The sequence below is a fragment of the Dipteris shenzhenensis genome, chromosome 13 (genome assembly GCF_047967505.1).
Source record: "Dipteris shenzhenensis isolate YYH24624 ecotype China chromosome 13, Dip_SZ_1.0, whole genome shotgun sequence".
NCBI classification, from domain to species: domain Eukaryota; kingdom Viridiplantae; phylum Streptophyta; class Polypodiopsida; order Gleicheniales; family Dipteridaceae; genus Dipteris; species Dipteris shenzhenensis.
The window spans coordinates 53,816,956-53,843,932 of NC_141608.1; the positions used below are offsets into that span (position 1 = coordinate 53,816,956).

A 26,977-nucleotide genomic window follows, 5' to 3' on the forward strand; every position below is an offset into this window, starting at 1 on the left:
TGTCAACTTGCAAATAATACTGGAGTAGCCCAACCTGAGATTGAACAAGTCAGGATTGGATAACACATGGGCACTGAGTTTCACTGGATAACACGGGGAGTTCTGAAATGGTCAAACTATAAATCACCCATCCCTGCTTAGAGAACATCATACTAGAAAAGGAACGCGTGTCATTTATGGAAGCTTTTCTGCAACGAGACCGCACTCACAGGGATAGTCTAAACAAAATAAGAGCCCCTTTCCGGGATAGTGCATCCATATTAAACAGGAAGTCAAATCCACTAACAGATATACCATCAGCTTCTCAAAATAAGAGCCCCTTCAGGGACAGTGCATCCATATAAACAAGAAGTCAAATCCACTAACAGATATACCGTCAGCTTCTCAAAATCCAGTGGCTAGTCTTTGCACATTACAATGTTATTAGGACATCCTGACATTACCCAAAAATCGAACCAATCGTCTCATCTTGAAATCATAAGATAGTATATATTCCGAATTTCCAAACATATTCCATACTTTCTGTCCTTCCCTCCCCTGTACCCAACTGTCAAAAACAGGGACAACTGTAACAGGAGGATCGACCAAAAAAAAAAACACAATGTCTTTATGTTGTTAAGCACTATTCAGCATGAAATGGCCAGCATGATATGCAGCAACACACACTAATTTATAACTCTCAAAGCTCTATGCATGCAAAAACAAGCATCCACCACTCAAAGACACAGAGGATACAGAATGCTAGCATTTTTTATTGCTTTTAAACTATATGCAGTTCTCCTTGAAGCTGGAGAAAATACAAGTTGTACTTGGAACTGATAGAATGTTCAAGCTACCAAAGCAAAACAGCTAAAGAAACCACCTTCCAGTGTTGGGTGCCCACGCTACATGGTTGACTGGATCATTTCCCTCATCGGCTTCTTTCAACTCAGCGAGACAAAACCAGCGTTGGCGAGATTGCTCAAATTCCCAAATCTTCAAACATATTTGAATGGTGACAAGCAAGTTAACTCTTGAAAATCAAAACTCTCTCTCTCTCTCTCTCTCTCTCTCTCTCTCTCCTCTTTGTGTGTGTGTGTGCGCGCCCGTGCGTGAGTGTGAGGAAGAAATGCAAGAACATTGTGAGGAAAGAAGGGTAGTGTTAAGCCACCAATTACATAGAGGGCTCTACCATGATAATCCACCCAGCCGCGGATTCGTATGGAACTCCTTCGTTTTTCTTTTCCCCCGTCTCCCGTGAGATCTCAACCGCCTTCCTTTTATGAGCTCCCTGTAGAATCCTCCCCTGAACCCAGCACTTGCCAAATACCTTACCATGTTAGCTCTCTCATGGGCTCCCCTTTGCTCCTCTTCATTAAAGCCTAGGCCTAGGAATAAACCTAGACCCAAGCCCTTGAAGACCCATTAACTGCAAGTGCTGTCAAGCCCTCTTCGTCTCCCGCCTCACCATAACCAAGCCTCAGGCTTCCGTGATTATGGCTGACATGACATTCCCTTCCCCTTAAGAATGGTTTACGTCCTCGAAAACAAAATTGGGAAACCTCCTCCGGAGATTGCTTACCCTTTCCCATGTTGAACTCTCTTCAAGTCTATCTTTCCACTTAACTAGACATTCTTGCCATATTGTATGTCATGTTCTTTTTTCTTGTTTATCTAAAATTCTTCTAGTTTATGTGGTAAAGTAGTTGGCTCAATGAGTTCAACTAGGATTTCATTTTCAATGAGACTATCATCATCTCCTAACTTTCTTTTTAGCCTACTCACATGAAAAACTGGATGTACCCTACATCCCTCGAGTAAGGCTAATTTGTAAGCAAGTTCCTCAATTCTCTTAAGTATTGTGAATGGTTCACAATACCTAGGAGATAACTTCGGACATTTACCTGTCTTTAGGGATTCTAAAGATCCGGGTACCCTGAGGTAGACTTTCTCATTTACTTCAAACTCCAACCTTCTACGGTGGGGATTTGCATAACTGATCTATCCTAAGCTCTTCTTATGCTATCTTTAGCCAACTTAAGTATTTGATTCATATCTTCAAGAAAGTCTTTGGTCGCTTGAACCTCCTCTTTTTCGAGTCCCACTGCAATTGGGGCTATAGGTTGAAATCTATGCATCATCATGAATGGACTAAAACTTGTAGCTAAATGTTTAGCACTGTTATATGCAAATTCTAATATGAGCAAATACTGTTCCCGATTAGTTTGCCGTTTACTCAAATATGCTGGAAGCATATCCTCAATGACCTGATTGACCCTTTCAATTTGACCATCACTGTGTGGATGATTTGTGGTGCTCATATTCAAAGAAGTTTCCAACCTCATAAACACAGCCCACCAAAAAAGGTTGTTAAATTTGTTATCCCGATCACTAACAATACCGGTTGGTAGTCCATATAATTTATAAATATGCTCCACAAATAGCCTAGCTAGTTTGAGAGTTTTATGTTGGAAATATCATAGTCAAAGAGTGTGTTGGTGTGAAGTGTCAATGTGTACTAGTTTATGCGTGTGAGTCTTGTGTGAGTGCCAGGTGTCATCATGGGACTCATCCCATACGCACTAGGTGCTAGAGTGTGTGTGAGTAGCCTATATAAAGGCTTGTACTTCACTTGTCATGATACACTTGATGAATGAATGAGAGCCTTTCATGATGTCTTCATTGAAGCATTATTTCCTCACTCTCTCTCTCTCTCTCTCTCTCTCTCTCTCTCTCTCCCCATGTTTCTAACATGGTATCAGAGCCACCTTCCATAGCTGCCACGTCATCCTAGACCTAACTCTAACCCTAATTCTGCTTCAGCCTCTTCTACAACCGGCTGCTGCCTAGGGTTTCTGCACCACAGCTCCATTGTCCCTTCTCTTGCAGCCGCCTCTGTTATCATATCTTCCTGCCTGTTTTTCACCCTGTTTCGCCTCCATTCCCTACTGTTTGCAGCTGTTTAGAGCCTCTCCATAAGCCGCCTCTGCCTGCTCAGCTGCCTCTATTTTCAGCCATTTGCTTCTGTTTTTCCCTCCATATCCTGCCACCTCTACCCGGACTGTCTAGGAGCTTTCCTCGAGTTGCTCTAGGTCATCTTGGTGCTTGTACGTGTGGACCTTCAGAGCTGTTTTGGAGCATTCCATCACCAAAAACAGGGTGTTATGAGCTGCTGCAGCATAGCCGTCTACAACAAAGCTCCCTCCGAGCTGTTTTTCAGCCTCTAGCACATCTATACCAGCCAAGTTTTAGTTTGGTAAGCGGCTGCAACATTTCAGACTGCCTTGCTGAGCCACCTTGCAGTGTTCGGAGCTGCGTGTATAGTTTTCAAGGGCTTCAAGGCTTTGACCAGCTGCTGCAGCTATCTATACAACCACTTCCTCAGCCGACTTGCACACGTGAGGCCTGCTCTTGTGTTTTGAAGCCTTAGGCCAGCCACCATACTTGCTGGTCCCCTTAGCTTATTGCAAGCCTTCTGGAAGCCCTCTTCCATCATGACTTCCTTCTCTTCAAGTTCCCTACTCGTGGAGAAGTTCAAGGAGGAAGGCTTTCCCACGTGGCAAACCAAGATGCAATTATTGCTGATACGTGAAGGAGCTTGGGATGTTGTTGAGGAAGAGCGTCTTGAGACAACTGATCAGCAGCAACGCAAATTATGGAAGCAGCAGAATGCTAGGGCCATTGCTCTTATTGGTCTTTGCTTGGCCGACTCTCTCATTCATCATGTGGACTTCAAGTCAACTGCTAAGGAGATTCGGGATCGCCTTGAGAACTTCTTTGGTAATATAACCACCAACTCTAAAGTCTTCTTGAAGCTCAAATTTTATGATCTGAAAATGGAAGAGAGTGATGAGTTGAGTGATCATCTAGCCCGGTTTCAATCTCTTGTTCAACAACTCTCAAGTTTGAAGAGTGTTCCTGATGATGAAGATAAGATGGCCGTCTTTATGAAGAGTATGCATGGCATTTCTTGCTTTGAGCACACTCTTGAGATCCTTCGTCTTGCCACTACCACGTTTGATGATATGGTAGCCCTCCTCATTGAGAAGGATCATCGCATAAGGAAGCCGCTCTTGCCTCTCCTATTGATCATGCATTTGCTTCCACAAGCAAATGGAAGACCAATAAGAACATTATTTGCAGGTTTTGCAAAAGGAAAGGACACATTGAAGCCCATTGTTGTCTCCTCTGTATCCTAGATAAACCAACAATAAAATCCACAGAGATGCTTTCCCATTTACCAGATGGTATCTCCGATGGGTGTAGGAGACCTCCTACTTTAAGGCGTTCAGCCTTATTGACCTGGCATTTTTTGCAGTTCAATACATAATCCTGGACATCCTTACCTATTCCAGGCCAAAAGAATTGCCTCTTTAGAAGCGCGCATGTCTTATGAATTCCCGGGTGTCCAGCACTCAAACTATCATTTCACTCAAAAAGAATTTGCCGCCTAATGTCATTATTATCCGGGACACATACTCTAACCTTATAGAGCAGGTAGCCATCCTTAATAGTATATTTCTTCCACTTGAGTCCTTTATCACCAACCTGTGGTGTGTCACCATTTTCATGTGATTCCTCAGTGAAGCCTCTCAATTAGTTGTATCCCTCTTCACAATTGCGTTCCATATTTCAGCAAAGTGAAGATCAAACTCACATTTTCCTTTTGAGGACTATAGGAAATCATTTTGAAATTGAGTAAAACTCAATTCATTAACAATTGGCATTCGGCTAAAGAAGTCTGCTATACCACATTGAACTTCCCCTTTCGATATGTCAATTGGATATCGAACTCTTGCATTATTTCAGCCCATCTTGCTTTCCTAGCTTTAAGATTTAACTGATTGCAAATCCACTTAATGCTCTCTTGATTAAAAATTATCTCAAATTTGGCACCATACAAATAGCACTTCCATTTCTTCAAAGCATAGACTATAGCATACAGTTCCTTCGCTTATGCCAAGTAATTCCATTGGGCACAGTCTAACTTCTTGCTTTCAAAAACCACTAGTCAACCCTTTTGTAACACTACCGCCCCAACAATAAAATCACTGGCATCTGTCTCAACCACGAATGGTTCATTGGGATCCACTACCTTTATGACAGAAGCTGCTGCTATAGCTACTTTTAATTTTTCAAAACTCCTCTTTGAGGTTCATCCCATATGAGGGTACTTCCCTTCCCCTTAAGTTAGTCTGTTGTCGGAACAGCAATCTTAGTATAATCTTGGATGAATCTCCTATAGCATCCAGACAAACGCAAGAATATGTGTAATCCTTCTAGATTTGTAGGATGTGGCCATTCCAATATAGCCCTTACTTTTTCAAGATCCATAGGAATCCCTTCTTGGGATATATTATGTCCCAAGTACTTTACTTCTTTTGCAAAGAATTCTTCTTTTGGCTTTCAATTCATGGTGGGATAGCAGTGAACCATTGGAGATTCAGGTTCGGGGCTGGCCCGACTTGCCCGACTTGCCTTTTTGCTTCTAAGACAGTACAGTATTGCCTTTGTGATTGCAGACAGGCGAGAATCATATGGAAGGGGATTGCAAGAATTTTCAGCACTTTTGTTCGCCTCCCCTTCTATATGACATGGGGATCAGTGGCTTGGCTCACTCTTTCAAGGCCCCATGTTTTCTTTGAGAGACGTGACTCGTCTTGGGCTCTTCACATCCGACGACACATTGTGGAGTTGTGCTCTTTAGAGGATGTTCTGGCCACTCTCTTCAGGACTGCTCATTCCTCGATTGAGTCTCCATGGGAGGTTTTAGCTAGCATTGCAGCATGGCACATTTGGAGAGCCAGATGCACTGAGGCTATGGAGGGTTCTCAGGTTCACCCTTCTCAGACCTTGGCCAGTACTTGGACAGATACGGTACACACTCTGATGGCCATATGGACGACCATGCAGGGATCCTCTCGATCAGCCTCCTCCAGGAGAGTTATTTTTCTCAGGGATTGAAGAGACTCTCCCTTCCTTACTGAGACTTCTAAAGGGTTGAGTTGGCATTTTCAGCCTCAGCCTTGGTTTGTTTCTACCTCATTCTTCTGAGGTGTTTTTTATTACATGCTTAGCATGTTGTATTTCCGCACAAAGCTTGCTCTAGCGAGTTTCTTTCTTACTTAATAGAAGTCTCTTTTTTGCCCAAAAAAAAGAACTATATCTATTTTATGATCTACATCTCGTTCAGAAAGTAAACCATCAAGCAAATCATTCGGAAAAACATCTTTAGATTCAACCATTAAAGCCTTAAACAAAGAATCATACATGTTAGGAATTGAAAAAACCAATAAAATAAAGTTCACAAAGATCTACCTCGCATTGTTGTTGCTGTAGGAGTCGTTCCAATTCCATCGAACAAATAAGAAGAGAGTTGGGCAGGATATGTTCTCCCTAAATCTGGAAGACTCGACTATCTTTTTCAAGCATAAATGGAGTTATTTAGATAACTCCGTTGTAAGCTATGCCAAGGACTATACAACCACTCTCAACCAAGCACAACATCTGTTCAATCAAGATGCATAATTAAAAAATCCAAGGCATCCTGATAACCTTGGAATTCCACCTCTACACCATGAATCATGGTGTCCCAACCTTTTTATCACTGCCCTCTGCTAGAGAGACCACATATTTATGGGTGCTTGGACTCTCTGGCCAATTTCTTAACTAGTGAGTAGCTTAAGAAATTATGTGTTGCGTTGTCACCAACCATAATTCTTACCCTTTGCCTCTTTATTTTTCCATGCATCCTCATTAAATCATGAGGACCAAAGGTAGGTTGTCACATTGCCAACGATAGATAGCACATATGGGTGCTATCCTCATGAGTAAACCTCTACCTCAGTGTACTTTTCAGTACCATGTAGCAACAACACTTGAACCGCATTTACTTGCTTTTGTAGCATTTACTTGTTTTTGTAGAGGTTTTATTGGGGCTTTAGCTCCCACTTGTTTGTTTATAGGACAATTCCAAGCAGCATGATCTTTGCCCAAATATTTAAAGCAAAGATTTTCTTGCTTGGCCCTTTCATAATCCTCTTTCTTCAAGAGATAATATTTTTGTGTTTCAAATTTGTTAGGTGGTGCCTGAGAAACCTCCTTCTTGAAGTACCCCTTTCTTTTCAAATTGAGAAAAATATTGAACCTAGGAACAAAACCCATTTGTTCCGACGTTCCAGCTTTGGATTTCCCCATCGTATCGTCATATATTTAGGCATACTTAATTGCTTCTTAAAAAGTTTTGCAAGAAATGTCCGGATTCTGATCCATAAACTTGAGATACAACTCCGTCTGTTGATCCAACATGCGGAAGCAACAAAACAATGATCCCTCTTTTAAATGAAACAACAGTATATTGAGCCCCCTTTATGCACTACTAAAACAAGACAAAACATAGTCTAATTAAAGTATATAATGAAGAAAAACAAGTTTCAACCATCGCGCTAGTTTAGGACAGTCACAATTTCAACACAGCAGCTGAACTTCTTGCGATGGTCTTTGAGCCTAGGGTGGTCTCTCCGACACCCTCGGTTGGATTTTCATTACGCCTGCAACCAGCACATGTTCAGATTTAGAACACTCACCTCAACCTTATCTTTGAGACCTCTCACGAAACCCTTTATCTTCTGGAATTCATAAATTTCTTTCAGCTTAATGACTGTCTCCCTGTAGTTCGCTATGTGCTGAACTAGAGTATTTTTATCCATAATACAATTGTCCCAAGCCTCCAAGCTCTTTCTAACTTATTTTCAGGTAAAAACTCTTTTAAGAAGGCTTGTTCAAATTCAGCCCAATACCTAGGAATTCTATCATTTTCTCTGAGGCTCATCCACCATTCATAGGCCTTATTTCCAAGGGAAAGACTTACTTCCACGACTTGATTTTCAAGAGGGATATTCCTCAATCCATGGAAGGCTTGCCATTTCTACAAGAACGTATTTATTGCGTCCTCATTGCATTCTTTCGTTCTTTCCCATTGAAAATTGGTTGTTTTAGGTCCTTAAGAAAATTAGAGGTTTCTTTAAGTCGAGAGATGGACCTCTCAACTTGACTAGGAGGAATTGGTGATTAGTTACCGATTGAGAATCGGATAGTTTGGTTATGGCTTCAATTAGGGACTTCATTGTATCATTAATAGTTCCTAACTGTATTTCTATGTTTTACGTTCGAGTTTCAAGTTTAATGAATTTCAAATACGAAATTCCATAATCACCGTGATATATGTCCTCCATTTCCACGTTATTCTCTTGAGTTTCATTACACGTTTCCTCATGTATGTCATCTTCAACTATAGCTTTTCCTCTTCAAGCCCTTTTCTCGCTCTCCCTAATCATTTCATCTCTTTTTGGAGTTGTCATTTTAAAATGTGTATTTTCTAAAATTTATAAAGTAAAAAGCTTTATATCAAAGAGAAAAATATGATGACCACTTTCCTGGAATATGTTCGAGGCTTTGGATACATTTTTAAAATTACCTCGCTTTCTTCAATTCACGATCTCGTCTTTGGATCCCGCTCTTGCACTTCCCTCAATCTCGAGCTCGACCCTCTTTCTTTTAATGATGGCAAGGCTTTAACTTGGAAAGAAGTGGTCTTGGAGGAGAATGAGGATCTTTAACAAGAAAAGAGGCCTTAGAGAAGCCTTGGGACCAACCCTGGGAAGAGAGGGGTAGAAACGAAGAGTTGAGGTGGCTTATTTCTTAAGGTCTATGGACCTTTGATGATGTGGTCCTTTTTTTCTTCTATGGTTTAAAGACCTTAATATGACGTGGCTACCAATCTCTATGTATTCTCCTTCACGTTGAGCATCTGCAAATTCGTTACTCTTCACAGTCACATCGTTCTTCTCTATGCGCCAGTCGCATGGACGATCCAATAGCTGCTCAAAGGAAACTGCTTGCACTAGAGAAAGTTGCCGAGACGAAAGCTGCCTTGCTACATGGAATTCCCGTGAGGACATCGCCTGTCGGGATGGTCACAGATGATACAGCGTTTAGCTTCTGTGTTCACCATAAGTCTTTCACCCTCTTCTCTACAATTGTTAGCTCTTCAAAGTAATGCTCACCTCATTGATGTGCTTCATCCGCCCCTATAATTGTCTATTCCGTCACCAACTCGGCTTTCTTTGTCTATGTCTCTACACTCTCTTGACTTCCACCCACAAAAGGAAGGCAATGCATCTGATGCAGGCTAAACAAGTCTGGATTGCATGAAAATTTGTGCCGAGGAACAAGAGCTAAAAGAAACGTGGACTGCTACTTCACAGCGTGTTGTATCAGCCTTCATAGATTTTATGTGCAAGTCGATCTTGTTGACAAGGTGTTCACTCATATGAAAAGCTTTGATGAAGCTGACCGGTTTTTGATACCAGTGTTACGTCCCTAACATAATGATGATGAACCTCCATGTGCTTAGTATGTGCATGAAACACTAGATTGCAAGCAATGGCCAAAGCACTTTGACTGTCAATGTAGATAGTATTTGGAGATGTTTGACCAACATCAAGATCTACAAGTAGTTTCCATAGCCAGATACATTCCATCATGGTTGTAAAACCTACCTTGTACTCAGCTTCATAGCTAGAAGCAGCAACTGCAGGCTGCTTTTAGCTGAACCACAAAATGCATGAGGCTCCAAGCATAAAACAATTGCCACTATGTGACACTCTAGTGTCATAACATCTGCCCAGTCACTGTCTATCAATGCATGCAAAGTAAGTGAAGTATTGTGACCATAAAGAAGGCCCAAAAATTGGGGCCTTTCAAGTAGGGGAAGGACACATTTCACTGCCTGTCAATGCTATGTATTCATGGAAACAACAAATTGAAGGCTTGGCTTTGTATTGACACAAATATATCAAGCATCAAACAGCCTGCTGATAGGGAGTGGCACCAAAGTGCTCAACAACATCATCCAAGGAGGAATGGAAACCAGACTCCATGGGTGTAGAAACTTGTTTGCAATCCTCAAACTGGAATCTATGTAGAAGTTGGTCAATGTATTTGGACTCAATCATCATAATGCCCCCCTCAAAATGAGCAAATTGAATACCAAGATAACTAGCCCATATCTGCCATTGCAATGACACTTGCAAATCAGCTTTAAAGGCTGAAATATGCTAAGTGCAAGGTCCAGCTAAAGCATATCAGCAACATATAGAAGTAAAATCAGCAAGTTTGCGTCAAGCTTGTGGTCATAAGAGTGCTTTTTCTAACAACCAAGACTGATAAGATGCGTATCTATCTTGGAATACCAAGCCTGTTGTGCCTACTTCAATCCATAAAGTGCTTTGTGCAAGCGATAGCCAATGATGATGGGTTGCAATAGCAATGACACACCTGATGGTAGTAATGTGTGACGTGGGTGGAAATGACCACTCAAAACCAATGCCCTACTGCTCGGCATAACCTTTTGGAAGAAGACAGGGTTTGTAGCAGTCAACACAACCATCAACCTTCCTCTTGAGTTTATATATCCACTTGGTCCCTATAGCATGCTTGCATTTAAGCAAATCATACAACTCACAAGTGCCATTGGGATAAATTAATTCTGACTCGGGTTTCATAGCTTCCATTCAACCCTTGCTATCAAAGGCATCCTTGTGATACAAAGGCTCTTCATTGCAAGCTGTAGCAATCAAATGCAACCTCCACTAACTGACTTTGTATGTGACCACAAGCTGCTCTTGTGAGCCAGACAAAGGCTCAAGTTTTTTGCTGTCGTTTAGTGTGTCTATAGGGACTGTTTTATAATGCCTTATGACAGCCCTCTCTTTGGTCTACTTAAACTGTGGTAGCCTGATCAATGTGAGGGATTCAGGCTGCAATTAAAATATTTTTGTGGCTGTAGATCACTTGCTTAGACTCATCAAAGTATGAAGCAGACTTGAATAAGAGCAGTGATGTATGAAAGACATCGGAACCAGACTTGAAAACGGGGTAGAAATGTATCAAAGACATCAGAAGCAGCAATTGTTGGCTGGTTTTGACAGTCCAACAATGGCATGACAGAATTTTAAGCAAAGACAACCTCTCCGCTGATGATAATCTTCCCAGTACTTGGCTGATATAACTAATGTCATGACAAGAGAAATCACTAATCCGTGATTAGAAGACATTAAAACATTATTATATATTGTACGCCAATGGTGTAACATGTATTTGTATTTATGATGGACACCGACCGATTTGTTATGGCAGTGGATCATCTGAGTAGATAGGACTAGTCGAGCTGGAGCCACCGCTTCAGATGGCATCGAATTTGGACATGTGATACTTATTTTATTAATAAGGATATGCACACACATGTGTCTAGGTCCTAGGGGCAATAGGAAGGGAAGGGTGCATTAAGGTGCACTGAATGGTAGATGCATGGGTCATAGGCTAAGGGTAGGAGTAAATGGGAAGATGAAACTAAAGTGATCTCAAGGGACATTAATGAAAGGGTATCACCCTTTCATTGTGAATCTCACGTAGCATTCTTCATTCACATTTGCATTCATCCGCCATCTCACACACCTTGCAGGTAGGTCGAAAATAGAAACAAGTACTCTCACGAGAGCACTCTTTCCCATTGGAGGGCCAATCGGCATTCAAATTATTCATGCATTGCACACATTTGCATTCTTGAGAAGGCTGGTTCTTCACATTTGGTATCAGAGCTGTGACAATCCACGACCGGGATGGAGTGTGCGGGACGGAGGTACGGACAGCAAGCTCGAGCGTACTAGAAGTTTAGCCGTTGCATGGAAGAGGGTCATAGAAGGAGGCGACGCGCAGGGAAGGCTGCACGCAAGGCGCAGGCCAAGAGAGCGGCAGGAAGGCCATGTGCAGAGAGCTGCGGGTGGAAGAAAGGGCTTGGGAAGCAGAGGCCTGCGTGGACGTGGAAGGGTACAGGGCATGCAAATCCATGCATGAAACAGGTCTCTAACAGGGACCCGTGCGAAAAATCTGCGTGCGAAAAATCTGTCTGCGAAACAGACCTCTGCAAGGACCCCGTGCGAAATAGGGCTGTACATTTGCTGCAGTCCTGGAAGCCACAATTCCTCAACTTTGGAAGCCCTGAGGTAAAGACTTTCTTTGATTTTTGTAGTCTTTGGACGGAGAACGAGATGCCCTAACGGGGTGACTCCCCCCCGTGCGAATAGACCCTTAAAACCCTTAAACCGTGAGGAAAAGAGACCCCCCATTCTCCCCAACGGAAAGTCGGATTGGAACAAGATTTTAAGGGGGCGATCCACCCATCAAGTGCCCTCTATAATGGTATCTAGAGCACCATTCCGCTCAAAACAAGTAGCCCAAACAGAGTATACCGGTTTACAGCATAAAAACAAGGAAGAAAGGCTAAAGAGAAGGAAGAAGAGGTCAAATGAAGTAGTTTTTCGACACAAGCGAAGCGGGAGTCAAATAAATACCACCAACTCTACAACACTTGACTTTTGCTGTAAAATAAACCCCTTTTCTGAAATTACAGCAAGCCATTTTCTCTTGTATTACTAAAAGGAAAGAATGGAAGGAGGAGGGATATTTAATAAGGAACTTGTCATTTTTCCTCCACTAGCAGAAGGACATAGGGAGAGAACACCATCACCTCCTCCTGAAGAGGATAATGTAGATGAGAGTTACACACATATTGAGTATGATAACCCACGTATAGAATTAACTTCATCTCTCCTTCAAGAATCTCTTGATAGGAAGTTTTCCTTCAGAACTGAAGGGAGAAACGAGTTCATCCAAAAGCAAGGCGTTGAGTTTACACCTTTAACTCAAAATCCCATACACATCGATTATAATCCAAGTGCAAGAGGGAGAGAGGATTCTCCCATTGATAAGTTGGTTTCTCAGCTTAGCCATATGATTAAATAGTCCGTTATGACAAAATTAGGAACTAAGAGAGTGCTGAATTTTGGGGATAACGATTTAAGTACCCCCTCAAAGAGAGCTAAATTCCAACCCCGAGAGAGAATAGAATTCCCAAAGTATGATGGAGCAAGAGAGGCGGATAAAATCCTCAATTGGATTCGCCATTTTGAGCTATATTTTGCCCATCAAGATAAGACCGACCACGAGAAGCTTACTCTTGCCACACTGCATCTATAGAAGGATGCTTTGATGTGGTGGTCCTTATTACAAACAGGAAAAGAGCCTATTCTTCAATGGTCCAAATTTGTAGAGCAGCTTAAGGCCACTTTCATGCCTCCGAGGCATGAAGGAGAATTGACCTTCCACTGGGAAAGGTTCAGGCAATTCGAAAACGAGAGTAACGCTGAATTTACAGCTAGGTTTTGGAAACTCTCTTTAGAGTTACCTGAGAAGAGTGAGGATGATAAAAGAAAGAAGTATTTAGCAGCCCTAACCCCCAAAGTGAGGTACGAGGTTGAAATGTTTAACCCAACCACCTTGAAAGACCTCACTAAATTGGCTGAGATTGCTGAGAGGAAATTGAATCCTCGTAAACTCTTCAACAAAGGAAAGAAGAAAGCTATTGTACAAAATGTTAACAGCCAATCACGTCCTGGATGGATACCATTTCCTTCCATGACTGACACACTGGTGTATGGATGTGTGAACTAAATAGAGAGTAGGCATATTCATTGTAGAGTATGGACAGAGAATAAATATTTTTCTCCTCCATGTAGAGCATCAGATAGGATAAATAGGACTGAAATAGAAGAGTTGGAAAAAGAGATTCAAGGTCTATAGTTTCTATAGACTAAGTAGCTCTCCATCGCAAAATCATCCATAGCCAAGGTCTACCTAGTTCAATGAAACATTTGGGTGAGAGAATCGTTTTAATACTGACCAGTTTGTTAAGAATGTGTTTCAGCTTATTGAGCAGGTTACTATAAAGAGATTTCAGCAACTAAGTATTCAGAAGAAGATTCTCAGCATGAAGAGATACTGCAGAGGTACTTCTGCATTTTGAATATTCAGCATCAAGAGGAATCAGAACTTGAAAATGGGATTTAAGTTCTGATTCAGAAGAGATCGTGTACTGCCAAGAGAAGAATATTTGCAAATTATGAAGAGGAGATGCAAATGCAAAAGTAAAAGAGAAGCGTACGCAAGAGAAAGAGACAAGAGAGGATCCAGAAGAGGACTTCTACCCATTCAAGCAGGAGGGAGTGTCATGACAAGAGAAATCACTAATCTATGATTAGTAGACATTAAAACATTATTATATATTATACGTCAATGGTGTAACATGTATTTGTATTTATGATGGACACCGACCGATTTGTTATGGCGGTGGATCATCTCAGTAGATAGGACTAGTCGAGTTGGAGCCACTACTTCAGAGGGCATCGAATTTGGACATGTGATACTTATTTTATTAATAAAGATATGCACACACGTGTCTAGGTCCTAGGGGCAATAGGAAGAGAAGGGTGCATTAAGGTGCATTGAATGGTAGATGCATGGGTCATAGGCTAAGGGTAGGTGTAAATGGAAAGATGGAACTTGAGTGATCTCAAGGGACATTAATGAAAGGGTATCACCCTTTCATTGTGAATCTCACGTAGCATTCTTCATTCACATTTGCATTCATCCGCCATCTCACACATACCTTGCATGTAGGTGAAAATAGAAACAAGTACTCTCACAAGGGCACCGGTCCCCATTGGAGGGCCAATCGGCATTCAAATTATGCATGCATTGCACACATTTGCATTCTTAAGAAGGCCGGTTCTTCACAACTAATAGCCTTTGCTTTTTGAACTGTGACCAATGAAGATGCATTTTAGTGCCTTGTTGTAAAGCTTATGCCGTAACTATGATGGAACATGTGCAACCATGGCATTAGTTCCATATATCTTTAAGATGTTTCCAACGTACTTCACCCATACCATAGAGGGGATTTGTAGACTTAGTCGATGGCGATTCGAGTAAAAGTACAAAAGCCTGGAAGGAGATGTCACGGGGACGTGAAAAGTGATGTAAAGTATCTTTGTAACTCAACCCACATTTAACCCGAGGCTAACCGTGGTTAAGTCTAATAATGGTTTGACCGTGACGGATTGGCTAGAGGAAGTGCACACTTCCTAGAAGTCCCTAGGGGGAAAATCTAGGTGCACCACTAGGTCCTAAGGGCAAGGAAAAGGCTCTAGAGAGGGGTCTAAAAGTTGTGACCAAGGACAACCAACGTTGTCCTTGGTCAAGTGGGTTACAGCTTTAATGAAGGGCCAAGTGTCATGCATGCAGGTAGGGCATGCTCTTCCAGCTATTGCACTTGGATTAGATGCCCAAAAGAAAAATAGAGGATTTGCAAAGAAGAACAGTGTAGGGATGAACCCCTGGTGTAAAGCATTTCCATTCAGAAGCATTGAAAAAATACCGAAAGGGGCGCAAAGGCATTTGGGGCCAGTGGGCGTGTTATGTGTTGTTTTCACTGAGCAGGGGCATTCTAGCCTCACCTTTGTTGTTGTTGAAGTTTATTTCTAAGTGTTGTTAAGTGAATGAAGTGACTAAAGCTTGCATTGTGGGTCTTATGAGGTTTATGATTGAGTAGACGAAGATTACTGCCCTTTAGTTTGTTGAAGGTCACTTACAATGGTTCCATTGCCAAGATAGTCACCATCTTCCTATAGAGGTGTGCCCTGGTAGCGTGGGTGCAGAACACCTTGATTGCAATTTTTGCTATAACCATTAATTTCAGCAAGCATGTCACACCGTGAGAGGTCATTGACCATCTCCGAGCAGGAGGGGCAAGAGGAAGGCAAAGTACCAAAGTGTTTTGAGGAGGAGCAAGACATTGGGGCACAGCCTATTTCTCCTAAACATGCCACTGAGGACTCACAGGATGAGGTAGATGAGGCAGAGGAGCTTGATCCCAATGCCCTTTTTCAGCTGTGAATGCAAAGTGTAGCGGGAGCCCTATCACACTTGCAACAAGCTTTCACGGAGATTATGCAAGCTTCTCCTACTGTTGTTGCTTCCCTTGGAAGCAAAAAGACAGCTCAGAAGAAATAGATGAAGCATAAGAAGACTCACATGCATGCATCTTTCAAAGGACAGCCATCAGAGATGCCCACTGTCACCCATGTAGCGGGTAATGCCAATAGCTTTCCTTCGGTCAACCAAGGGCAGCAAATCCTCCCTCAAACCATGATGCATCCAAGATACTTCGGAGGGGGATCAGTTTTTCAGGCAATGGTGGGACTGCCCACACAAGGGCCCAGACTGCTAGGCAGCTTTATGGGCAGCCTGCAGCCTGTAATTCAGAATTTCCAGCAACCTATGATAGGTAGAATGCCCCCTGCAAATGCCAATATGATGTACTCGAACATTGGGATGCAACCTGAGATGCAAACATGATTGCCTGGGACGATGAACAATACTTGGAATATGCCACAGACGCACGGAGTGGGACCCGGAATGCTTAACCACACCATGAGTACGGGTGGAATGGCTCAAAATGCAGGAGCAATGATGACTCCGCACTTTTTACAGCCCCCTGTTTATGATAATCTCACCCCTAATGGCAAGTTGAAAGATTACAAGGAGGGAGGGGCAGCAATAAAGTTTGAAACCCGCAATGGCATGCAGTGTTGGCTATGGTAGGCAATGGAAACTCAGAAATGAGTGATAGAAGACCAAAAACGAGCTGATGTATTGAAAATGCTGCAACAACAAGTGGAGGCTCAAGGAGGAGCCAATATGACAAAACCCTAGGGCTAAATGCCCTAACTAGACTAAGTGTCGTAATTGACCTAGGTGGTACATGTACTAACTGTACCAATTGTCCTAACTCACTATAACTTAGTCTACGAGGCACATACCAAGGAATAAGTGGCACCTATGGATAGCCCATAGAATGGCCTACAAACCCCCTCCATGGTATGGGCTGAAGTATCCTAGACATGGCTCACGATACCTGAATATCTAATGTCATGGTTGCAAATGTTCATCCTGTAGGGATAAAGCAACCTATGATTGTACAGAGTACAACGGATCAAGTTACAAAAGATACTAAGTTTAAAGCTTACCGAAAATTCTCAAACTTAGGTCGAGGTAGAGCCTTCGTAAATAGATCTACCAAGTTGTCTTCAGTTGGAACATAAGACAACTGAATATCACCTATTGATAATCGCTCTCTGATATAGTGATAGTGAACCTCAATATGCTTTGTGTGAGCATGGAAACAGAATTCCGTGCAACAGCCAAAGCACTCTAACTATCAGTGAAGATGATGGTAGGAGCAGTCTGACATGCATAAAGATATGCAAGTAGCTTCCAAAGCCAAACACACTCCATTATAGCTGTAAAGGCTGCTCTGTACTGAGCTTCATACCTAGAATTAGTGTAGGCTATCTCATGGGCTATCGATAGATGCCACTTATACCTTGGTATGAGCCTTGTAGGCCTAGTTATAGTCAGTTAGAACTATTGGTACAGTTAGTTTATGTACCATCTAGCTCAATTAGGACACTCAGTCCAGTTAGGGCAGTTAGCCTTAGGGTTTTGTTATGTTGGCTCTCCCTTGAGCCTCCACACTTCAGTTTTGCAGCAATCTATTACAGCATCTCGTTTTTCTCCTTTGTGCTTCCATTTTTGAGCTTCCATTGCTTCCAACACCCAACAGTGGTACCAGAGCAAGTCGAAAATCCATTCCCTCAACCACTGACAGCTTCCCCAAGCTATATGGCAACCTGCTAAGCCCTCATTCCTGCTGATTTTGCTGGTTTCTACACACCCGAGAGTGTTTGAAGCCTCTCCAAGCACTTCAGTCACGAAAACCCTGATCTTGACGCGAGAAGACCGCAATTTTGGAGCAACCACCACGAAGGGAGCTGCTTTTTGAGGCGTTTGGAGCTGTTTTTTTCTCAGTTTGTACCTCGCACGTGTGGCGGCTACCTGCTGTACGAAATCCGTCCAGTTTGTACAGCTCATTTACTTCACACGTGTGACTGTACGGCCATCCGTACAGTCCGTACAGGCTGTATGGACCTGCTGTGCCTGCATTTAATGCACCAAAAGACTATTTCAACCAGCCTCGAAGTTTGTGCCTGCATTTTGGTGCTGTTTCCTGCTGTACGGAACTGTCTAGGGGTGCATGCCAGCCAAATCGAAGCTTTTCCAGCACTTTGAAGCTGTTTCGTGAAGCATGCAAGTGTTCTCTTGCTGCCTCGAGCTGTGTGCTGACATTTGGAGCCATTTGGAGCGTGCTGAATTGATCCGGAGACTTCTCTTTGAGCCCTTCCCTCCTCATTGGCATCCCTTTGCCTCAGGCTGCGAGTTTCTCTCCATTGGATCTCTTTCTCTCCATTTCTACGTGCTCTCCTCCTCGTGGGAGCACTTCTTTTGCTGTCATTCTCATTTCCAGCCCTCATTTGCTCGCTTTTAAAAGCCTGTCATTGCTGTACATCATTGGGTAAGCCATTGTTGCATTGGCTTTTTCCAATTTCTGCTTCATTTGCATTTTGGAAAGGCCTCGTGTTGCCTTGGAAGGCCTCGGGTTGTTGCCTTTGGGGATTTTTCTTGCAACAGGTACACCTTGGGACCGCAGAGTCCTTTGCAGGCATAAGCTTTGAAGCTTGGGCAGATTTTTGGCACTTGATTATGAGAGGTTGCCTCTCTCTCATTTGCTTCGCCAATTGGTGCATTTGCCTTGTATTTCAGCACCATGTCTAGTGGCAAAGACAATTTGTTTGGGCTAACACCAACTACCCCATGTGGTCATACATGATGGGACATGTTTTGGTTTCCCAGAATCTATGGCATATTGTAAACTACTCGGTGCTTTCTATCAATTTAGACAACGGATTTTGCAAAGGCGTTTGAATGAAATGATTGCGAGTTGCCAAACACATATACTTGAACTTAAGAGTTTGCAATTAAGCTGGAATTAAGACTTATACAGCTTAAACACAAAGTGACATCATTGGAAATTGCAATATGATTGAGGGGCCAAGACGCCCCCCCCCCTTATCCAGGCTCACTTTATTCTTGAAAATGGAGATACAAGACCAAGGTGCAATGCACCTTCCAAACCGATGAACTCAGTGAAAGCCTAGGACCTAGATACAAGACTCAAGAGCATATGTACAAGGTAGACAACAAAAAGGAGGACTCCAAGCTCAGGTTTCAACTCTTGGCTTGCCCCAATCCACAAGGAAGAAGCCTGCAACAATCACCACTTACATCCAACATTAGAGGCAAGCACTAGTTTCTAGAAAGATAGTAGAAACAACATGAAATAGTGCTGCAAATGAGATAAACTTGACAATACATGCTCCCTTCATGACTTGACCCTTTTGTAGATGAAGTCCTTGATGCCTCTGAAGCTACCTTGGGTGAGGAGAGTGTGGAAATGGGGCTGGAATGAGAACAGCTTAAAAAAAAGCCTGTAGGCTGGAGAGAGAAAGCCTTTATGGAGTGATAGCTGTAGAGAGAGAGTGCCAATGCTGATCCCAAGGGAAGGAATGTAAGAGAGGAGTTGCTGCTGTTCCAGAGGTGCAGAGAAAGGCAAATTTCTGCAAGGGAAGGGGCTGGAATAGTAGAGAGAGAAATTTTGCAGTAGAGAGAGAAAGACTGCAGCAGGAGAGAGAACGGGGCTGTGGCTGCTGATTCTACTGCTACAGCCAGGACTCCTGCACCTCTTGCTCCAAGTGCTTTGCCTCCTTCACAAGAGCAAATTCAGTGGGATGGTCGTGATGCCAAAGCACATGCCTTGATTGCTCTTTCCGTGAAATGGGTTATTATCCCTCATATTCGGTCTTGCAAGACAGCTAAGCAAGCATGGGATGAGCTTGCATCTTTGTATCGAGTGCAGAATGAGGCGAGGGTTGCCTATCTCCGCAGGCAGTTGAAAGATTTAAAGCTTGATGAGGGTGGTAACATGGATGCCTATCTCACTAATGTGAAGGATTTGAAAGAGCAGTTGGCCAACATTGATGAGATTATGCCTGATTCTCAACTGGTTTCTAGTACCCTTGATGGGTTGCCTCATTCATATCAAGGCTTCCCTACTACATTGAGGTTGGTTGCACGGGTGATGCCAATCATTTCTCATTTGACCAGCTTGTTGCTCTTCTTCTTCAGGAGGAGCTAAGTCGTGTGAATCGCAATGCTACTGTGGCTAGTGATCAAGCATTTGCTGCCCATCACAAACAAAAGGTAAAGGCAAGGTTTCAGCTGGAAAGCCCTCTCATTCCCATGCTGATCATTCATATGGTGCCTCTTCTTCAGGGGATAACAAAAAGAAGTAGAGATGTAACTATTGCAGGAAACCTAGACATGATATTTCTGAATGCAAGAAGCGCATAGCATCTGAAAAGAAAAAGAAAGAGTCTAGTCTTGCAGTATCTGGTTCTTCTAGTGCAGAAGATCGACATGAGTCCGCCAATTTTGCACAAGATCACCATTGGGCTTTCTTGGTTACAAGTCAGTATAATCGTAATGTTCATGATGCTTGTATGGCAGTTTCGAATGTTCGTGATGCCAGGTTCTTTGATAGTGGTGCTAGCAAGCACATCACTTCCTGTAGGAAGTTATTCAGCTCAGTGGAGCTTACATCTAAGGGGGGCAGTGTCACATGTGCCAATAATGCATCATATATCGTGAAAGGTATTGGGCAAGTTGCTCTTACTTCTGTCTCTAGTGGTATTGTCACTCTAGAGCATGTGCTTTATGTTCCACGCATTCGTAAGAACCTCATTTCTATTTCAGCCATTGCTACATGTGGCTTTAAGGTTATTTTTTATGGTGTGAGGTGTGCAGTGTTATGATGTTACACATGCCTTTATCCTGGTTTTGACTGGCACATTGTCTAGCGGTCTTTACACACTTGATACTTATGACATATGTTCAGATGATGATGCTGCACTTGCCAATGCACATGCCTTTGTTATTAATTCTACAATCGCAGATACTCATTTGTGGCATGAGAGGTTTGGACACCTCAATTTTGGAGCCCTGGTGAAGTTATATAAGGAAGATATGGTTGTGGATCTTCCCAAAATGCATATGCCTACCAAACATGTTTGTGAACCATGCTTGCTTGGAAAGATGCACCATGCTGCATTTCCCAAGGATGGGAGAGTTGGTGCTTCACGCAAGCTTTATTTGGTTCATAGTGATGTTTGTGGACCCATGCGGGTTGCAGCTCTTGGGGGGTTCTATTATTTTGTTACTTTTATTGATGATTTCACCAGGTACACTTGGATTTTTGCATTGAAATCCAAGTCTAATGTTTCTTCATGCTTCAAGCACTTTATTGCCTTGGCTGAGAATGAGAGTGGGCTGCACATTGCTCACATTAATGAGAGTGAATGCATCTCGAAGGAGTTTGCTGTTTTTTTGGCTTCCCATGGCATCAATCATCGATGCACGATGCCTTATACTCCTCAACAGAATCCCGTGCCTGAGCGGAAGAATAGATCAGTGATGGAAATAGCCAGATGCATGTTGAAAGGCAAACATTTGCCTAATAAGTTGTGGTTGGATGCGGTCATGTGTGCAAATTACATCTTGAATAGATGTCCTACAAAGGCATTGCAGAGTATCATACCTTATGAGGCTTGGACGGGTCGTAAGCCTCACATTTCCCACATGAGGACTTTTGGATGCTTAGCTTATGCTCATGTGCCTTCACAAAGATGCCCTAAGTTGGATGAAAAAGCTGTTAAATGCATTTTTCTTGGATATAGTTCAACGAGCAACAGCTATAAGCTATATCAGCCCCGCACGGGCAAGTGTTTTGTCAATCGGAATGTTGTGTTTGATGAATCTTCCACTATGCCTTTGCTAGACTGTCAAAAACAGCCCGTTGTTGATGCCCCAGACATATTTGACAGCTTGATGCCTTTATTTCCATCCGATGCTCGGGATGATGTTCCATCTGAGGTTGTCCCTCCTCCATCTGTTGGTCATTTGCAGCCACATGCGCATGCAAAAATTCAGCCTGATATGCCTATCATTGATAAAGATCATTTGCACAGGGCTCTTGACCAAGAAAGAGCAGAAATTCAGGAGCCTAAAAAGGTACCCCGTTGGCTCCTTGACACATTAAAAGACAGCAAACAAGACACTCCTCTGTCAGCCCGTACGAGAGCAGCTGTCCGGAAAGAGCATGCAAGTTTTGTTGCTTATGCTTTGGTTGCTACAGCATGCAATGAAGAGCCATTATGTCATCAAGATGCCTTTCAGAATGATTGTTGGATGAAGGCCATGCAAGTTGAATTGGATTCTATCCATCAGAATGACACTTGGGAGTTGTGTGATTTGCCTCATGGCAAGAATGCCATTGGAACTAAGTGGGTCTACAAGATCAAACGGAAAGCTGATGGTTTAGTGGACCGTTACAAAGCCCGTCTTATTGCCAAGGGCTATGCTCAACAGCATGGCATTGACTTTGAGGAGACTTTTGCTCCCACTTCCAGGATCACTACCATTGTTATTGCCTTTGCTGCCCACTTTCATTGGCAGATACATCAGCTTGATATTAAGACAGCTTTCCTTCATGGGCATTTGGAGGAAGAGGTCTATGTTTCCTTCAAGCGTGGGACAGATTTGTTGATTTTAGTCCTTTATGTGAATGGCATGCTTGTAACTAGGACACATGCTCAGCAAATTGCAGATTTTAAAATTAATTTGCAGCAAACATTTGCTATGTCTGATCTTGGTCTTCTGCATACTATCTGGGCATTCAATTTGCTAGCAATGAGGGGGGCATTTTGATGTCACAATCCATGTACATTAGACAGTTTTTGCAACGTTTTCAGTTTGAGGATTGCAAGCCAGTATCCACACCATTCGAGACTGGTTTTCACTTCTCTTCTAAGGATGGCAGCGGTACATGTGATGTCACTCTCTATCAGCAAGCAGTTGGTTGTTTCATTTACCTATGCCATACGAGACCTGATCTACAATATGTTGTCTTACAGTTGAGCAGATATATTCACAACCCATCTATGCACCATTGGCATGCCATGAAGCGTGTTTTCAGATATCTTAAAGGCACTCAGCATTTAGGCCTTCTTTATGGGGCTGATACTTCACTTATCATGCATGGATTCACTGATAGTGTTGTTCTGACACTCGTGTGTCACATAGTGGCAACTGTTTTATGCTTGGTACTTCATGTGTTTCTTGGTTCAACAAGAAGCAGAGTACAGTTGCTACTTCTAGCTGTGAAGCTAAGAACATCACAGCTTTTACAGCTACAATGGAGTGTATTTGGCTTTAGAAGCTACTTGTAGATCTTTGTGCATGTCACACTGCTCCTACTGTCATCTTCAGTGATAGTCAGAGTGCTTTGGCTGTTGCACGGAATCCAGTTTTCCATGCTCGCACAAAGCACATTGAGGTTCACTATCCATATGTTAGAGAGCGATTATCACCAAGAGATATTGAGTTGTCTTATGTTCCCACTAAAGACAACTTGGCATATCTTTTTACGAAGACTCTACCTCGACCTAAGTTTGAGGCTTTTCGGCAAGCTTTAAACTTAGTACCTTTTGTAACTTGATCTGTTGTACTCTGTGCAGTCATAGATTAGTATATCCCTACGGGACAAACATGTGCAACCATGACACGCCACTTATACCTTGGTATGAGCCTTGTAGGCCTAGTTATAGTCAGTCAGGACTATTGGTACAGTTAGTTTATGTACCATATAAGGTCAATTAGGACACTTAGTCCAATTAGGACAGTTAGCCCTAGGGTTTTCTTATGTTGGCTCTCCCTTGAGCCTCCACACTTCAATTTTGTGGCAATCTATTACAGCATCTCGTTTTTCTCCTTTGTGCTTCCATTTTTTAGCTTCCATTGCTTCCAACACCCAACAAGTGGCAACTGTACTATGCATCTTGCTAAACCAAGAAACACATGAATCGAGAGCGGTGCATCCTCTCATATGACAAATCATCAGGAATGGTTCACAGAGATGAAACCATTAGAAAGTCAGAAGAATGCCATCTATAGGCAGATAATACATCGAAATCCAATTCAAGGGACAGGCATTATCCCTATGAACAATTTCACTAGTACGAAAGGATTGGTGAAAGATGTACTCTATGTTCCGAAGCTCAGCAAGAACCTCTTGTCAGTAGGCTGAATGACGGAACACAACTACCAAGACATCTTCCACGGAGATGAATGCACTATCGGAGACAAATCTAGAAGATTTCAGCCAGTAGGAAAATGTATGAAGAAAGGACGCTTGTACAGAATGCTAGCTACAGTACCAGATTTACATGCCATGTCAGCTCAACCGCAATAGATGCCACTATCTGCAAAATGGCACAAGAGATATGGTCAAGTCAATTTCAAGAGCTTGCTATCTCAGGAATCAGAATATGGCAATTGGGATTCCTACGGGTTGCCAAAGGAGATTCAAGACTACTGCACAAAGACAAGGGTCTCCAATATGTCCCACTTGATTGAGAACGCCACTACCGCTTATGCACTCATGCAAGGGAAAGCTTTTGGTTTCAGAGGTAGCCAACAGGAGACATCAAAGTCAAAGGGCAGCAAGACGGAATCTTCTAAGAAGTTCAAAAAGTTCTCGCAGCCCATGAAGGCAAAGTTTGTTGCACGACAGAAACGAAGAGTACCGTCTCACACCCGTATGTCAAATGAGGAAAAACAAATGCCAATAAGTGTTATATTTGCAAGGAGGAGGGCCACAGGGCTTTTGAGTGCCCACATAAGAAGCGAAATTTCCCTCCGACTGAGCAAGGTGAGCACAAGGAGAAGAAGAGGACTGATCAGAAGAACAAGAAGCCCAAGTCCACTGCTGGTCTTTTGCCGGACCTGATGGGGGCTAATCAGAATAAAGATGCTACAGAGCTATGTCGGGCATGGGACAAGATAAGAGACCAAACAACTTTGATGTTTTTTTATCCGGGAGCCAAGGCCAACTTTATTTCTCCAGAGTTGGCTGGAAAGTTGGGAATATGGGCAGAAGAGATGGGTCCTTTGTGTGATGCAGATATGGCTTGCCTGGAGCTCAGCCAATCAGTTACTCCAGAGATAGGCAAGCTGAGGATGCATATTTAGAGCTACGTGGACACGGAAGAGTTCTATATTATGCCATTGAATGGTTGTGATGTGTTACTAGGAATACCTTGGCACTTCCGTGTTGGGGCTGTTTTGGATATCAAGAATAAAACAATCACAATCACTCACCGGGCAAAACCCACGTTCTTGATGCTAAGCTGAAGGGAGAATCCATCCCTGTTGTATTTGCCTTCGCCATTGGCAATGTAATGAAAAAGCACCTTTCAGCATACTTAGTGTTTGCATCTGAAAAAGAAATCAGTAGAAGCAGAGTCTCATTTTTCTAAGCTGGAAAAGCAGTGGACAGATTTTATATTTCAGTTTAAGGAGTGTTTTTCTAACTCACTTCCACAGGAGTTGCCCCCTGAAAGACCAGAAGACCATACAATAGACATAATTCCTGGTAGCAGCCCACCTAACAAACCTCCTTACAGGGTTAGTGCAGTCCAGCAAGAAGAAATTATGAGCCAGGTCAAGGACCTGTTGGAGAAGGGGCTGATTCAGCCAAGCTCTTCACCCTACTGCTCACCCGTGCTTTTAGTCCAAAAGAAGGATGGATCCTGGCACATGTGCATTGACTATCGAGCCCTCAATAAAATTACAATTAAGAACAGATTCCCTATACCCAGGATAGATGATATTTTGGATAGGTTACAGAGGTATGGAATGTTACAGCCACATTGATCTGAAGAGTGGTTATCACCAGATCAGAATTCAACCTGAGGATGTGCACAAAACAGCATTTCGTACCACATTTGGTTTGTATGAGTTTCTTGTCATGCCATTTGGGTTAACGAATGCACCTGCCACCTTCAACAGAATGATGGACAAGACTTTTAGAGAACACCAAGCCTTTGTTGGCACCTTCTTTGATGATAGGATCGTGTTCTCTCAGGACGAGACTGAACATAAGAAGCACCTGGCACTTATTTTTGAGGAGCTTTGGAAGCATAAGTTGCTTGTCAATGCCAAGAAAAGTGAATTTTTCATGCATGAGATCCATTTCCTCGGGCACATTGTTTCCATCCATTTTCTCGGGCACATTGTTTCCAAGGATAGAATTAGGATGGACCCTGCCAAGGTAGAGGCCATCAGGAATTGGCCACACCTGAAGAACATACATGAAGTACGTAGCTTTCTAGGCTTGCGCTCGTACTATAGAAGGTTTATTCAGTATTTTGCAGAGATTGCATCACCACTCCATGCCTTACAGAAGAAAGGGGTCACTTTCAGATGGAGTCCCAAAGAAATTGCAGCTTTTGAGAATTTGAAAGAGAAGCTCAGCTCCGATCCTGTTCTGATCTTTGCAAGCCTTTTGCTGTCCAAGCATATGCATGTGGTAACAGCGTAGGCAGGGTACTTATGCAAGATGGTAGAGTGGTGGCAACATGCACCTCCTGCATGCCCTCCACAAAGCAATAATCAGCCTAAACCTCATGCTGATTTGCAGGTTTCTCTTCCGGCACAAAATGATCACTCATGATGCAGTCATTGAAGAAAGAGCTGTTAATAGATAGCAAAGGCAAGTTCCCAGATGGCTTCTAGATACATTGAGGGACAGCAAACAAGATCAGCCTTTTGCTGCCCGGACAAGATCAGGGAATAGACAGCATGGTCACTTTCTTGAGTTTGCACTCCTTGCTACAGCTTGCAATGAAGAGCCTTTGTGCCATAAAGATGCTTTTGACAGCAAAGAGTGGATGGATGCAATGAAAGCTGAGTTACAATCTATTGCCAAAAATGACACTTGGGAATTAGTAGATCTCCCACCTGGCAAGCATGCCATTGGAACGCGGTGGGTCTACAAATTAAAAAGGAAATCTGATGGCAGCATAGATCGATACAAAGCCCGTCTTGTTGCAAAAGGGTATGCCCAACAACAAGGCATTGACTTTGAGGAGACATTTGCTCCCACATCCAGGATTACTACCATTCGATGTGTCATTGCCATTGCAGCCCATCATCATTGGCAAGTGCACCAACTTGACATCAAGACTGC

General features: G+C 42.8%; 1 protein-coding gene across 1 annotated transcript in view; it reads right to left on the reverse strand.

The window, feature by feature from the left end:
* Positions 1 to 26,977, reverse strand: part of SEH1H (Transducin/WD40 repeat-like superfamily protein) — a 90,564-nt gene that overhangs the window by 34,583 nt on the left and 29,004 nt on the right. Inside the window, exon 6 of the mRNA XM_087383649.1 lies at positions 863 to 975. Coding sequence (XP_087239775.1) covers positions 863 to 975 — 113 coding nt within the window. The remainder of the gene's footprint in view (positions 1 to 862; positions 976 to 26,977) is intronic.